Source organism: Prinia subflava, chromosome 8 (genome assembly GCF_021018805.1).
Source record: "Prinia subflava isolate CZ2003 ecotype Zambia chromosome 8, Cam_Psub_1.2, whole genome shotgun sequence".
Classification (NCBI taxonomy): Eukaryota; Metazoa; Chordata; class Aves; order Passeriformes; family Cisticolidae; genus Prinia; species Prinia subflava.
This window is the reverse complement of record NC_086254.1, coordinates 6,974,131-6,986,953: the sequence shown is the minus strand read 5'-3', so window position 1 is coordinate 6,986,953 and position 12,823 is coordinate 6,974,131. Positions and strand designations below refer to the sequence as shown.

At 56.7% G+C, this 12,823-nt stretch overlaps 1 protein-coding gene across 2 annotated transcripts; it reads right to left on the bottom strand.

Moving 5' to 3' along the window:
* Window positions 1-1,146: 1,146 nt before the first annotated feature.
* Window positions 1,147-12,211, bottom strand: NEK8 (NIMA related kinase 8). Of its 2 annotated transcripts, none has more exons than XM_063402642.1 (15): window positions 12,068-12,202; window positions 11,601-11,806; window positions 9,987-10,219; window positions 9,210-9,341; window positions 8,815-9,023; window positions 8,330-8,409; window positions 7,889-8,070; window positions 7,527-7,677; window positions 6,374-6,450; window positions 5,090-5,207; window positions 4,660-4,810; window positions 4,384-4,547; window positions 4,041-4,199; window positions 3,789-3,947; window positions 1,147-2,231 (listed from the first exon to the last, which is right to left on the bottom strand). In XM_063402642.1, exons 1-15 carry the CDS (start codon window positions 12,112-12,114, stop codon window positions 2,203-2,205), a joined length of 2,097 nt encoding a protein of 698 aa, XP_063258712.1. In that variant the 5' UTR covers window positions 12,115-12,202; the 3' UTR covers window positions 1,147-2,202. The 2 variants fall into 2 exon arrangements, with proteins under 2 accessions (XP_063258712.1, XP_063258711.1); XM_063402641.1 differs by having other exon boundaries at window positions 1,150-2,231; window positions 12,088-12,211.
* Between the last annotated feature and the right edge of the window lie 612 nt (window positions 12,212-12,823).

Genomic DNA, 12,823 nt, shown 5'->3' with positions numbered 1-12,823 from the left:
TTGTCGTTCCAGGAGCTTTTGTTGCTCGGGGCTGGGGGCCTCTTTGTTTCCTTTACCCTTTCGCCAGGCTTGGTCACAGCCCGGTATTAAATTATTCAAATGATCTCGCTGGGTTTCCCAGCTGAACTCCTGTGCAGAGAGCCCAGGCTGTGAAATCCCGAGGGCTCCAGCCCTCACCGGAGCCCCCGGCCCAGCACAAAGCACACTGGTCCGCACTGGTTTCCCCAGTCCCGAGCAAAGGAACCCAATATTCAAGCTGGTAACACCTCCAGTTCCAGCACTGCAGTGCAGAGGTGTCATTAAGCCATAAAATCATCCACCTAACACCAGTACACTGATAGGAACGGGCTGGGGGGGCCGCACCCCTGGATTTGGCACCCCAGTGGGAACAGCAAGAGCTTGGCTTACAAAGGAGTGGCATTTCCATGCCACCACTGACAAGACAAAGGGTGTCAGGCCCCTGTGCTGCCTGCTGCTGTCCCAGCCAACCCTCAGCCCTGGCAAGGCTGCAGGAGGAACACCAGCCCCTTCCTATGTGCGGTGTGGGGTGAGGGGAGCCCTGGGAGCTCTGCACAACACAGGCAAGAGAAATCCGATGCTGGAAGGAGCTGGAGGTGCTGCCAGCTCCACACAGGGAGGAGAGGCAGTGGCCTAGAGGGGCTTTGAGGTGATTGAAGCCAGCCCTGCAAGCACCCTGGTGCCCAGGTTGGTCTGGGAAGGGAAAGCACCTTCCCTGCCACAGCCCTGTCTCCATGACCTGCAGCACAGCAAAGAGCCAAAGGACTGGCAGAACCTTTGAATTCCAGGCGGCTTCCTGGGATAGCAGGGTGTAACCGCCTGAAAAGGCAGCTCCACAAGAAACAAAAAAGGCAGGGAAAAACCCGTGCACCCACCCTGCCAGGAGCCAAAGAGGGAGGCTGTGTCTGCAGCCAGGGCTGCACACGCCTCTCCCAGCCGGACGGGACCTGCTCCCTTCCACAGCCGGAGCCTGGGAGGCGAGGGAAGGAAGGGCAGGAGAGCTGCAGAAATTCATTACCTTCCACATGACAGAGGGATCAGTTGGCTTTTACCAGAGCCTGTCGAGGTTTCCCTCATTGAAAACAGGAAAGAATCACAAAAATAATTAGAGAGATTTCATCTCAGCCAGCTTATGAAAGCACCGACTTTATACACAACAGATTGGCAACAGCACAAAGATGGATGTGAAAGGCAAAAGCATTTGCAATGTCAGACAGATCAGAGACAGAAGCTCATCAAAAAATGGCCCAGGGCAAATGTAAGTTAAAAAAAGAAAAGAAGAGGAAAAAAATAAAGGAAAGGAAACGACCCTTCTGGAGACAAAAAACGTGACTCCTGCCCTTAACACATGGATGTGCTTCCCCTGCCCGCAAAGACCCCTGGTGAAAACTCATCAGCTCCTTGGACAAATGTGGGTTAAAAAACTTCAAGTACTGACAATCACTGGCTGTGTTTTGATGCCTTCCCTAGCTCAGCTGGGAGCCAGTGTTCCAGTCAGCAGCAGGACTTAGGGGCCTGAGGACAAATGTCAGCTGGAGGATCCTCCAGTGAGCTCCTGGGGCCAGGGGAGGCTGTAATTGGAAAGCTCCAGGCAGCATCTGGGGAGAGCTGTGCAGCACAGGGAGGCTGCTCGTGCAGAGCTTGGCCAGCCGTGCAGACAGGACCCTCCAAAGTGTGCTCAATAAATGGGTGAAATGTTTTAGGGGGGGATGGGAAAGGACAGACTTCTCTAATTAGCAAAGAGGTTTGCATTTAGTCACCCAGCACAGCGCCTGGGGCCCTGACTCCAGACGCTGCTGTGCAAAGGCTGACAGCTCTCTCAGACACGGAGCTGTCAGCCTGGGCTTTGTAACCAGAAACAGTTTCCACAGAGGAAAACAACCTCTTTGCTCCTCACTCTTCCACACAGGCACTTCCACCAGGGAGGGGAACAGCCGTGGTGTAACCCCCCCTGAAGGCAGGCCCAGAGCTCTGGGCAGGTCCAGGGCAGCGACTCTCAGGCACTGGAGGTTCACAGTGACAATTCAATAAATGAGACCAGCTCTGGTTCCTTGGGAACCATCGTTAAGAGCTCTCTGTTTCCAGACTGCTGCTTTGGAGTGCAGCTGAGGAGCTCTGGAGCCTGGAATGTGTCTGAGCCAGGCCACCGTGGCAGCAGGAAGAGCAGGATGTGGCCGCTCTCACTCACTGGGAAGGAGACTCCTCCACGACAGCTGAAACAAAAAGGATAAAGACCAAGATTATATGCAAGCCCCACCTTGATAAAGCTTCAAGAAATGTTCTGTCCCACACAGGCCTGACACCCAACAGAGGGGCACCAAAATCCCTGTCCCCTTCCCTACAGGAAGCCTGTAGTCAGTAGTGGCACAAGTGAGACAACGCCCAGCAGAGCCCAAGCAGGAAGAAATGGAGTCTCTTGAGGTTTGTGCTTTCCTCCTCCTCCTCTCCATCCTGGCTTCTCCCAGTTATTCTGTTTGCAGTGGGATTGAGAGAAGGGAGCAGCAGCAGCTCATGATAACCTGGGCAGCAGCCCAAGCCAGTCAAAAGCAGAGCTGACCCCATAAAGGAGCAGAACGGCCGCCCCAAAGGTGGAGCACAGCTCGCCTGTGCCAGCACCCTCCCGGGCCAGATCACAGCAGCAATGACATCACATGTGTCACTGGATCTCGTGTTCTCGCTGGAGAAATTTCCAGGCAGATTGAGCTGTGTGAAAGCCCAAATCTCAGCTATTTACAAAGCTCATAGTGCTTTTTTGCACACTGGTTGCTGATGGATGCTGGGGCAGGCAAGGCTGCTGCTGCCCTCACACCACTGTCCAGTACTGGTTTGGGGCAGAGGGACAGCAATGGGGCTACACACTCAGTCCCTATTCTTCCAGTGCTGCAGGTGGGAGCCCAAAACCAGCTGCCACAGAGTTCAGGGCAACTCCAGCAGCGGAAGGGGAGAGCAGCTTGCAGTCTTCCTGCAGAGACAAAACCCTTTTACTCCCATGACAAATGCCCTACTTGTTCCCGAGCCTGGGGACTCGGCCATTCCCCATCCCTTCATGTGGCAGCGCACATCACATGAGAGCTGGGCACTTGCAGGGCAGAAACAGAGCCAGGGCTGATTCCGCTGGGCCGGGGCCATCAGCCGGGCCTCCTCCCCTCCGGGCTGTAATTAGCCTCCTTGAAGTGGGCTGGGACTGGAATCCCTCAGCCCAGCAGAGGAGGAAGAAAGGCCCCTGCAGCAGTCTGGGCCAGGCTCCCGTTGTACATCCAGGCAACGGAAGGGCAGGTCACGCCACGGGCACGTTTTAACCAAGCCACGATGCTGCCTTTGGCCCGAGCAGAGAGGAACCACAAAACCATCGCTATCTTTTCCAAACCACAATGGAAAGGCAGCAGCCAAAATGACGCCTCAAATCTCAGCTTCTATTTCAGCAGCATCAATTAGAGAGCTGCTCTTTTTGGATCCTCTGCAGACCGCTGGCACACCAGCTCCCCGCCGGCCGCAGCCTGGCCAGCCTACCTGTCTGGGAGTGCACCAGACAGCCTCTGCCATCCCTCTGCTCCCCCTGCCCAGTGGGAGAGGCAGTGTCACAGAGCTGAAGAGCAGCAGGGGAATTATTTTGGGCTTGAAGTTATTTCTATTCATCTACTACAGCTCAGGAAGGACTAGAATAACACTGAGCTTACGTGCCAGGGTTACTCGGCACAGCTCCGGTCACAAGGCGTTGTGTCTGGCTGGGTCCTCATGGCAGGAATCACAGGGACAAAGCCTTTACTCACGCTTTACTGCCAGCAGTGTGTTCCCGTGGCAGCAGGCGACAGATGTCACCAGGTATGGATGTGTCTCCTCCAGCTGCACTGGCCTGGGCACTCCTGTCTCCTCGTCCTTCCTGCCCAGGCGTCCCCTGGCTCCTTTCCCCCACGTGCACACCTCGCCGTCTGCAGAGGGATATGAACACCTGCTGCACACCTGTCCTGGCCACAGCCAGCCAGGGCCTGCTGCAGCCCATGACACAGGAGCTTCAGCCTCACCTGCTCCGATGGCCACGGTGAAGGCATCTCCACAAGCCACCACGGTGACCTTCATCATCTCCAGCCCCACAACCAGGTGGGGCATGCGGCTGTTGCGGCAGGAGTTGGTGCCCAGCTGCCCGTGCTGGTTGCTCCCAAAGGTGTAACAGTGGCCAGAGGCTGACAGCAGAGAGGAGAGACACAACTGGGTGTCACTTGGGACACACTGAAACCCCTGAAGCTCTTTGCTGTCCCCAGGGTGAGCAAGGTGTCTCTTGAAATACTGCTCACAGGAAACAGGCAGAAAGGAAGACAGGGAAAATGCAGGTGTCCCCTCTCTCAGAATCTGGGCACACACCCTCACCTGTGACAGCAGCTGAATGTGCTGTACCGATGTCAGCACACACAATGGGCTCTTGGTTCAAGGGGGCTGACTGGGCACACACAAACACAGTGGCCTCCTCCACCTGGTCCTCTGGGGAAGGCTCCTCCACTGAGCTGATCCGGTCTAGGCCCAGCTTGTTACACCTGCACAGGGAAAATCTCTAGGATCACTCAGGGATATCTTCTGGAGCCCCTTGGCCACAACACACAGACCCAGGAGGGTAAAATGTGGAGCAGGGACCCTCACCCCTCTTACCTGTTGCTCCCACAAGCAAGAATCTGGTTCTTCACTGTGAGGACCATGGAGGAATCGATGCCACAGATGACCCTCTGAGCCTCGTGCTCCGGAGGGACTGTGACCTGTTGGGGGCAGTTGTGGCACTCCAGGGTGCCCAGCCCAAGCCGACCTGGCAGGAGGAACAGAGCAGGGAACAGCTGATGGCAACACACACCCTGAGCACAGCCCCACTGAGAGCAGCACTGACACAGCTGCTGCAAGAGCCCAGCCTGGGATCCCAGAAAGCAGCAAAACCCAAAGCAGGGGGGCCCCGGTACACAGCAAAACAGCTGCAGCTCCTCCACACCCACCCCCCCTGGCACATCTGGAGGGGACTGTGGGCAAGCAGTGCCAGCAAAGGGAGCGGGAACAGGCACAAGCCCTGTTCTGCAAAACAGACATCTCTTACCATTATCCCCCCTGCCCCAGGCGAACACTTCCCGTTCGTTGGAGACCGCCAGGACGTGAGACGCGCCACAGGCCACCTGCACCATCTCGTAGCCCAGCAGGGCCTCCACAATCTTGGGCTGGCAGGGGAAGAGCAGCAGCCGTCAGCCGAGACCTCCCAGCCTGCCCGGCTGCTGCCATCCCTCCCACCCGGCCCCCCCAGACTCAACACAGCGCTGGCAGCATCCCAGTTTTCATCCAACACAAACAACAGAGAAATTTCTTTTTTTTTTTTTTTTTTTGTTCCAAACAGTCTTCAAAGGGATAAGAGACTACGTGCACGCAGCACAGCAGATAATGCAAACATCTCTGGGGCGGAAGAAAGCAGCCAGCATGAGAGTTTGGAGAGGGAAGAGGTTCAGCAAGGGTTGGGATTCGCCCCCCTGCCCACGTGGGGAGTGCCAGGGGCTGTGAATGCCTGCTCTGAGCAGGCAGGGGCTTGGTGCAGGATGCATTGGCTCAAAGGCTCTTGTGCAGAGGAGCTGTGAGTTAACAGCTCAGATTCATTAGGGTGTGGAGTGACCAGGATCTCCACATTTCCCCCAGCCCCTGCTGTGACCTGCTGTTAGATCTGACACCTCGCCTCATACTCATTATCTCCCTCAAGTGAAAGGCACCATTTGTTGGGATCTGGCTGCTGCTTCCAACTGGCCTCCCCTCCCCAGCCATAAGCAGGGAGCAGCTCAGCTCTGGGAGGAGCAGGAACAAACGGGCCAGCTGACCACAGTGACAAATGGCACCAGTGCCTGGGCTCGGCTGGAAGCCATCGGCTGCTGCCACATCCGAGGGCAGGCAGGGAAGGGAGAAGCTGGAAGGGAGCAATGAAGCCCTCAGCCCCAGTGTTCTGAGGCAATCGGAAACACACAGCTCTTCTTTAAATACTGGCTCTTTTGAAAAATAACTTTTCTCAGTGAACCCTGGCAGCTGCAGGCCAAGAGTGAAGCAGGCAGGTGTGTGATTAGAGGCAGGCTCCAAGCTGGGAGCCTGCCAACAGCAACCACAAGGCAGCTCTTGACTTCCCCCACGCTCAAAGGGATCATTGTGTAGGGGGGGGAAGAAAGAGAGAGGCAGGTTGGGTCTTTTAAAACCCGCAGTGACAGGGAGAGGAGGGGGAGGGGGGTCAGATGCCAAAGCACGCCTGGGATGCACATCCCTGGAGCTGGGATGAGCCTGCTCACATGGTGCAGAAGCCACAATCCATCCTTTACCCCAGGGGAGCAGCATGCCCAGCACCCTGTCCACCAACCTGGCTCACATCCGTGAAGTTTCCATGCCCCAAACAGCCATTGCTGCCGCTGCCGAAGGTCATGATTATCCCCCTGTCTGGAGGAGCAGAAAGGAGCCTTGTCAGTGGCACACGTGAGGCCCTGCAAGGCACACGTGAGGCCCTGCCAGGTGACACAGCCCAGGGGTGGCCGTGGCTCCCAGGACCAGAGGACCCACTCTGACTCAGAGGCTGCAGGGGCCACAAGCCTTCAGCGAGCTTCCAGGGAGCTGAAGGAGCTTCCAGGGAGCTACAGGAGCTTCCAGGGAGCTGCAGGAGCTTCCAGGGAGCTGCAGGAGCTTCCAGGGAGCTGCAGGAGCTTCCAGGGAGCTGCAGGAGCTTCCAGGGAGCTGCAGCCTCACCATGCTGCAATGGCTCACTCGACAAACAAACAGCAGTGATAAGGGTGCTGAGATAACATTGCTGCAGCTGTGTATGCAGGAGCTGTGAACCCCACGAACCCCACGGTGTGTCAAGGTGTTAAAGTCACAGAGGCACTCCCTGGGCAGCTGCCCAGCAGAGGGGTGGCAGGAAACGCCGTGGGAGGTAGGATAAACACATGCCCATGGAGTTTGCCCACTGTGAATCTGTCATTTGCTGCCCTGACCCCCAGCAGAAGAACAAACAGAGCTCCCACAGGACCACTGGGAGGGCTTTGTTGCACAAACATGGCCTTGGACTGGTGTGTGTGCTCCCCTCTCACCCAGAACACTTCCTGGACTGCTCTGAGGGGGCTCCAAACCCTGCTTTCCTGCACTTTGAGGACAACCAGCCCTGCAGCAGCTCACGCTGACTCCTCACTGTGGCACCAGTCATTGCTGGTCACTGCATGTGCCCATGTCATGCTCACAGAGTATGTGACAGAGATTCTCCTCACACTGCAGTCCCCACTGTCAGTTCCCAATGCAACCAGGACAACAAGCACAGGAGATTTCATAGACTCACAGAGTAATTTAGGTTGGAAAAGACCTTTAAGATCATCTAAGTCCAACTGTTTGTGGCCCTCCCCACACCAGACAGCTTGGGACCAAGCTGACCAGTGTGGCATCACAGGAGGACCATGTCTGCCATTTCTGACCCTCACATGATGCAGTTCTGGGACCCAGGCAGGTGAAGGCAGGAGGCAGCAGCTCACCTGTGAGGCAGGCTGTGAAAAGATCACCACAGGACACGTGTTTGATGGTCACTCCAGACTGGCCCTCCAGAAAACGGGACACAAACTGAGGCTGGAGCTGCTCAGTGGCTCCTGGGAGGGAAGCACCCCCAGCAGCACCCACGGGAGGAGCCTGATGGAGACAAGCCATGGAAGAGCTGGGCTGGAGAACACTGATGAACCCCTCCCCACAGGCTTATCAGCATTCCCCACACCCTGGCTGGGACTGCAGTCCTGGGGGAGGCAGCACCAGGGTCTGTGAGTGAGCAGAAATGCCTCCTTCACAGAAATCACACATCCAAAGCTCCACAGCCACTGCCTGCCCCAGGTTCCCTGGCACTCACCTCCCACAGGATGAGCCTCCCAGATTTGGTGACCCCAGCCTTCTGTGTCCTGCCAGCAGAGACCTGCACCACCTCTGTGTTCAGCATGGGCAGGCGCAGAGGGGTGGTGATGCCACTGCCCCACGTGTAGATGGATGACAGTGGAGGTGGGATTCCTGTCTTGGCTGAACCACATCGGAGCCCTGTGGGGCACAGGGAAATCATTAACGTGGATCCCTGACTCTCCTCCCACAGGAAAAGCAACAGCACCAGCCAGTCTGGGTGCCAGCATAGCTGCCAGAGCCAGACCAAGCCAGTCCAAGGGGCTGCAGGCCTCCTCCAGAGCTCAGGGAAGGTGACATCTCTTAAGTTCCTCTCACAGGTGCCTCCCTGCCTTGTGTCATCCAAGGGAAAGGATCCTTCCAAATGGAGCTGAGTTGAACACACCATGCCAGAACTCACCCCTCGACCTGGCACTGCTCGCCCGTCCCCCTGTCCGGCTGTGGGTCACTGGGGCCACCGGAGCCAAGGGTTTTTCAGGCCTGCCAAACCAAAATGCAGCCTTTAATGTCCTGCAGAGCCCTGCATCACAGAATGTCTGGGCACAGCTACAGCAGAAGCCACAGGTGAATCACTCACAGCATTGCTCTGTGTTGGTGCTTTAAACAATCTGAGAGAGGGGGGGTTGGCAGCAGTTCACTTCCCCCTGTGCTCACAGCTCTGTTTGCTGTCACTGTGATGACAAGCTCACACCTGCCATGGCACCTGCCTGGCTCTGAGCCCCTGGGCCATGCTCAGCCAGCAGCAGCTGCACATTAGGCAGCAGAAGAGAGCTGCATTGGGAAAATGCTCTGTCTGAGCTCAGAACAGAGGCAGTGAGCTGGTCAGACACGCTGTGGGCTGTGGCAGCCCCTCCCAAGGGACACTGAGGTGGCAGTGTCACTTGCCTCCTCATTTTGACGCTGCCCACGTCTGTGTAGAGGTTCAGGAGGGGCCGGATGCAGATGGCCTGGGCCATGATCTCGTTCAGCTGCGGCCGCTTGGAAGGATCCAGGTTGAGCATGCTGAGGATGAGCTGGCGCAGGTCAGGGCTGTATCGATCTGATATCGGGGCAAACGTCCCACTCATGATCTTCAGCACTAAGGCAGGAAGGTTCTGGAGAGAAAACAAGAGACAAGCAGTGGCTGGGCAGTCAGGGGCGAGGCCAAGGAGGAAGGAGCTCTCAGCACTGCCCTCTGCCTTCACACTTCCCGGCTCGCTGAGAAGTGATCCCAGCGTACATTTTCACCTCTGTGAGAGGCCACGGCTCCCTGTGCTACGTGTAAACCACATGGCTCTTACCGCAGCTTCGAAAGCCCTCTTGAGGCTGGCGAGCTCGTAGAGCACACAGCCCAGGGCCCAGATGTCACTCTTCTGGTTGTAAGGCTTCCCTTCACAGAGCTCCGGGGAGATGTAGCACGGAGTTCCCACCACCTACAAGAGACAAAAATTTACCACAGTAAAAACCACAGTGAAACTGGGGCAGAGGTGGAAAGAGGAAGGCTCAGTGCAGAGCTGGCTGGAGCACCACCACCTAAAGCTTCACAGAGATGAGCTTTTGTTCCCTTGGCATCAACAGCTGCCTGACAATCTCAGTGAAAAACAAGAGGATTTGCCTTTCCAGTGACACATACAGTGATTGCCTCTAATTTTGTTTCTATCCACTTGAGAGAATCAGAGCCCAGAGCACGGAGCATGATACAAATGTCTGGTCAGATTAGCCCAGGTGGGGAAAGACACTCAAATGTCAAGCAGAGAAAAGAGATTAAGGCAGGATGGGAGTGCACAGGCAGGAATTTATTTGCTCAAGATGTGTCAGACGAGTCTGCAAACACCACCCCCAGCAGGAGCCACCCTGTCTGCCTTCCCCAGTGGACCCAGACACTCTATCCTCTCCCAGCTTTGGGCAGGTCTTTCTTACCTTTCTGCAGCCCACAGAGCCACAGCAAACTCGGGCATGAAGACACCAGCCAAGGAACAAAGCAGCACTGCCTAAAGCCACTTCCCAGAGACTACTGTGAGCCAAATCCAGAGTTTCCAGCCTGCTGCCATGGGGTGAGAAGCTCCCCTGCCACTCACCGTGTAGGCTTTGCTCTTGCTGCTCAAGATTTTGGAGATGCCAAAGTCCCCGATCTTGACGATCATGCGGTGCTTGTCCAGGAGGATGTTCTGGGTCTTCAGGTCACGGTGCAGGATCTGCTTGGTGTGCACGTGGTGCAGGGCCAGGAGGATCTGCACGAAGAAGTGCAGGATTGTGTCCTCATCCAGCAAGGAATTACAGCGCTTGTGGATGAACTCGGCCAGAGTGCCCCCTGCAAGGAACAACAAAGGGCTGTGGGCACAGGGAGCTGCACAGGACAGCACAAACCTGGCCTAAAACTGGGGGGATTTTGCCATTTTGGCATCCTAACAAGCCAAGCATGTGGGAAAAACACATCGTGGTGGGATACACAGCACATCCTCCAGTGCTCCTGAACAATGGCAGCACGGTTGGTGGGAGGAAGAAACAGCCAGAGAGAAGTTACCGCTGACATATTATCAAAAGCAGCAGGAAAAGAAACACTAAAATTACAGCTCTTGGAAAAGGACATAAACCTCCACTGCAGAACAAGATCAGCCTGTTCTGCACAGGAGAATTCTTGCAGTCCAAGAGGCCACGTGGCACAGAGAGGCCCCTGTCGGGAAGGGGAGGTCCAGGTTCAGGGCTCACGTACAGCTTCTAGCAAACCCTCATGCAAATGTTGATTTCATCTGAAACTCCACAGGAAATCTTGTTAGAAATGTGAGGTCAACAGAGTTGAAACAGGGAAATGTGCCTGAAACCTGAGCCCAGGGCAGATGGTAACATGGTGATCAGGGACGGAGGGGACTGAAATCTCCTAGTTTTGGATATGGTTAGCAGGTGTAAGGCATGGAGTGGCTGAGGTTGGAAGGGACCTTGCGAGGTCACTGCTCAAGCAGGGCCATTGAGGTTGTCCAGGACAGAATCTCTTTTGAGTATCTTCAAGGATGGTGACTCCACAACCTGCATCAATGTTTGGTTACTTGGTGTATGGTCAATTTGGTGTCCACCAAGAACCACAGATACTTATCAACAAATGCATCTCCTCAAATATGTAGTGCAAAAGAGGCAGGTATATGTCTCAGCATCCATGGCTTTCAGCTGCATACAATTTCAGATCTCTGCCTTGTTTAGACACTTTCTCCACCTTCCCTGCTGGGACAGGCACCATAGGAAGCAGAATGGCAAAGGAAATAGAATGAGCCCAAGGCAGAGGACTGCTTGCACATTTCTACCTCAGCCCCAAGCAGCTGAAAGCCTCAGGAGCTCAGGTTAGGCAGGGAAGACCAGAAAGCAGAATCCATAGCTCAACATGAAATTAAATTCAAAATCTGTCATATTTCTCTGTATTTTCTTCAATGCTCTTTCTGTTTTCCCTGGAATTGTTTAAAGGCCTATGAATCTTGCTAATGCTTTCATTTCCTACAAAGAATAGTCTTCTAAAGAAAGTTGAGTAAGTTGTACGAAACCAAGAGAGACATGCTTGGACTCCTGGGCATGCAAAGCCCAGGACCTTTACAAGGAGCACAGCGTGAGACCACAGCAGCTTGACCCAAAGACAACCAAGGGCTTGGCATCCCCTGGACCTGCCGAGGGAGCAGCTCCAGGCCCTGGGGGCCAGCAGGGCCCACCTGGGGCGTATTCCATGGCGATCATGAGCGCCTTGTCCTCCAGGAAGTTCTCGTAGTACTCGATGACGTTGGGGTGGCTGAGCAGCTTGAGGACCTGGCACTCGTTCTGCGCCGCCAGCCGCTCATCCTTGCTCATCTGCTCCACCGGGATCTGCTTCAGGATCACCAGCTTCTGGTCAGCCTTGCGCAGGCACAGGTGCACGATGCTGCGGGGACAGGGACGGGGCCTCAGCGCACTGCCCAGGGCCTGCCCATCACCCTGGGGTGGCACCGGTCGCCTGCAATCCCCGCGCCCCGGGATGTCACGCACTCTGTGCCATGTCCCCCCCGAGTGCCACATCCCAGCCGACCCCGCATTGCCGTGGCCACAAGCGCCTCGCTGCCACGGGGACGCTGCTTAAAGGCCTCCCGCCCGGAGGTAGAAAGACTGGAGACCTCCTCATCGCCCATCCCCGGCGCCCCCTCACCCGAAGGCCCCTCTCCCCACCACCCGGATCCGCTCGTATTTCTCCATGGCTGGGCCCCGCTCCGTCCGTCTCCATGGAGACACTTCCGCGCTGCTACGGCGTCCGCGGGCGGACAAACCGCGCCGTGCGTGCGGCCTGGGGGACTCCGTGTTTCGGGAGGGGGGAGAAGGTAACGCCAGCCCCGCTTGGGTGGCACCTCAGCGCCGCCGGGAGTCAGACGCTCTCGGGTAGCACCCAGAGAGAGAGGTTTGGGGTGCGCTGGGGTGCCCGCCCCCGACTGGGGATGCCAGCAGAAGCCCCCCACCCCCAGAGAGCGGCGGTGTCCCCAGCAGCCGCCAGCCCCGAGCCTGGAGGGGCACCCACTGCGGAGGGCTGCGCTGCTGCAGGGCCAGCGCAAGGGCCACCTGTCCCTCCCGTGGCCTCTCAGACCTCCTTTAGACCCCCCAGGACCGCGAGCACCCCTGGGGCCGGCCCTGATGGCGGCTATAACATGGAAGCGGGTCCTGCCCTGCACACAAGAGTGGTGGCCTCTGTCCTGGAGTAGGGACAGTGACAGCAGGGGCAGTAGTGGCACTGCCACGTGGCCCTGCTGCCATCTAGTGACAGCCAGCTCGGCTCACCGGGGAGGGGGGTCAGCCCCCCTGGCGCAAGCCAGCGCCCTGCAGCGTGGGCAGCGATGGGGCAGGACCCCCACGCAGGAACAGCACCCCGCCGCGTTTGGGTGCCGCGTTTTCGACCTCAGCCTACTGCAGCCTG

Bases quoted from the DNA above. Each gene is read 5' to 3' on its own strand.
- NEK8 (XM_063402642.1), bottom strand. From the start codon at position 12,114: ATGGAGAAATACGAGCGGATCCGGGTGGTGGGGAGAGGGGCCTTCGG. The intron at 8,410-8,814 runs GCAAGTGACACT...TTGGTTTGGCAG, and splicing joins GGCAGCGTCAAAATGAGGAG to GCCTGAAAAACCCTTGGCTC. The intron at 2,232-3,788 runs GTGAGTAAAGGC...TTTTTGTTTCAG, and splicing joins CACACTGCTGGCAGTAAAGC to CTGTCGTGGAGGAGTCTCCT.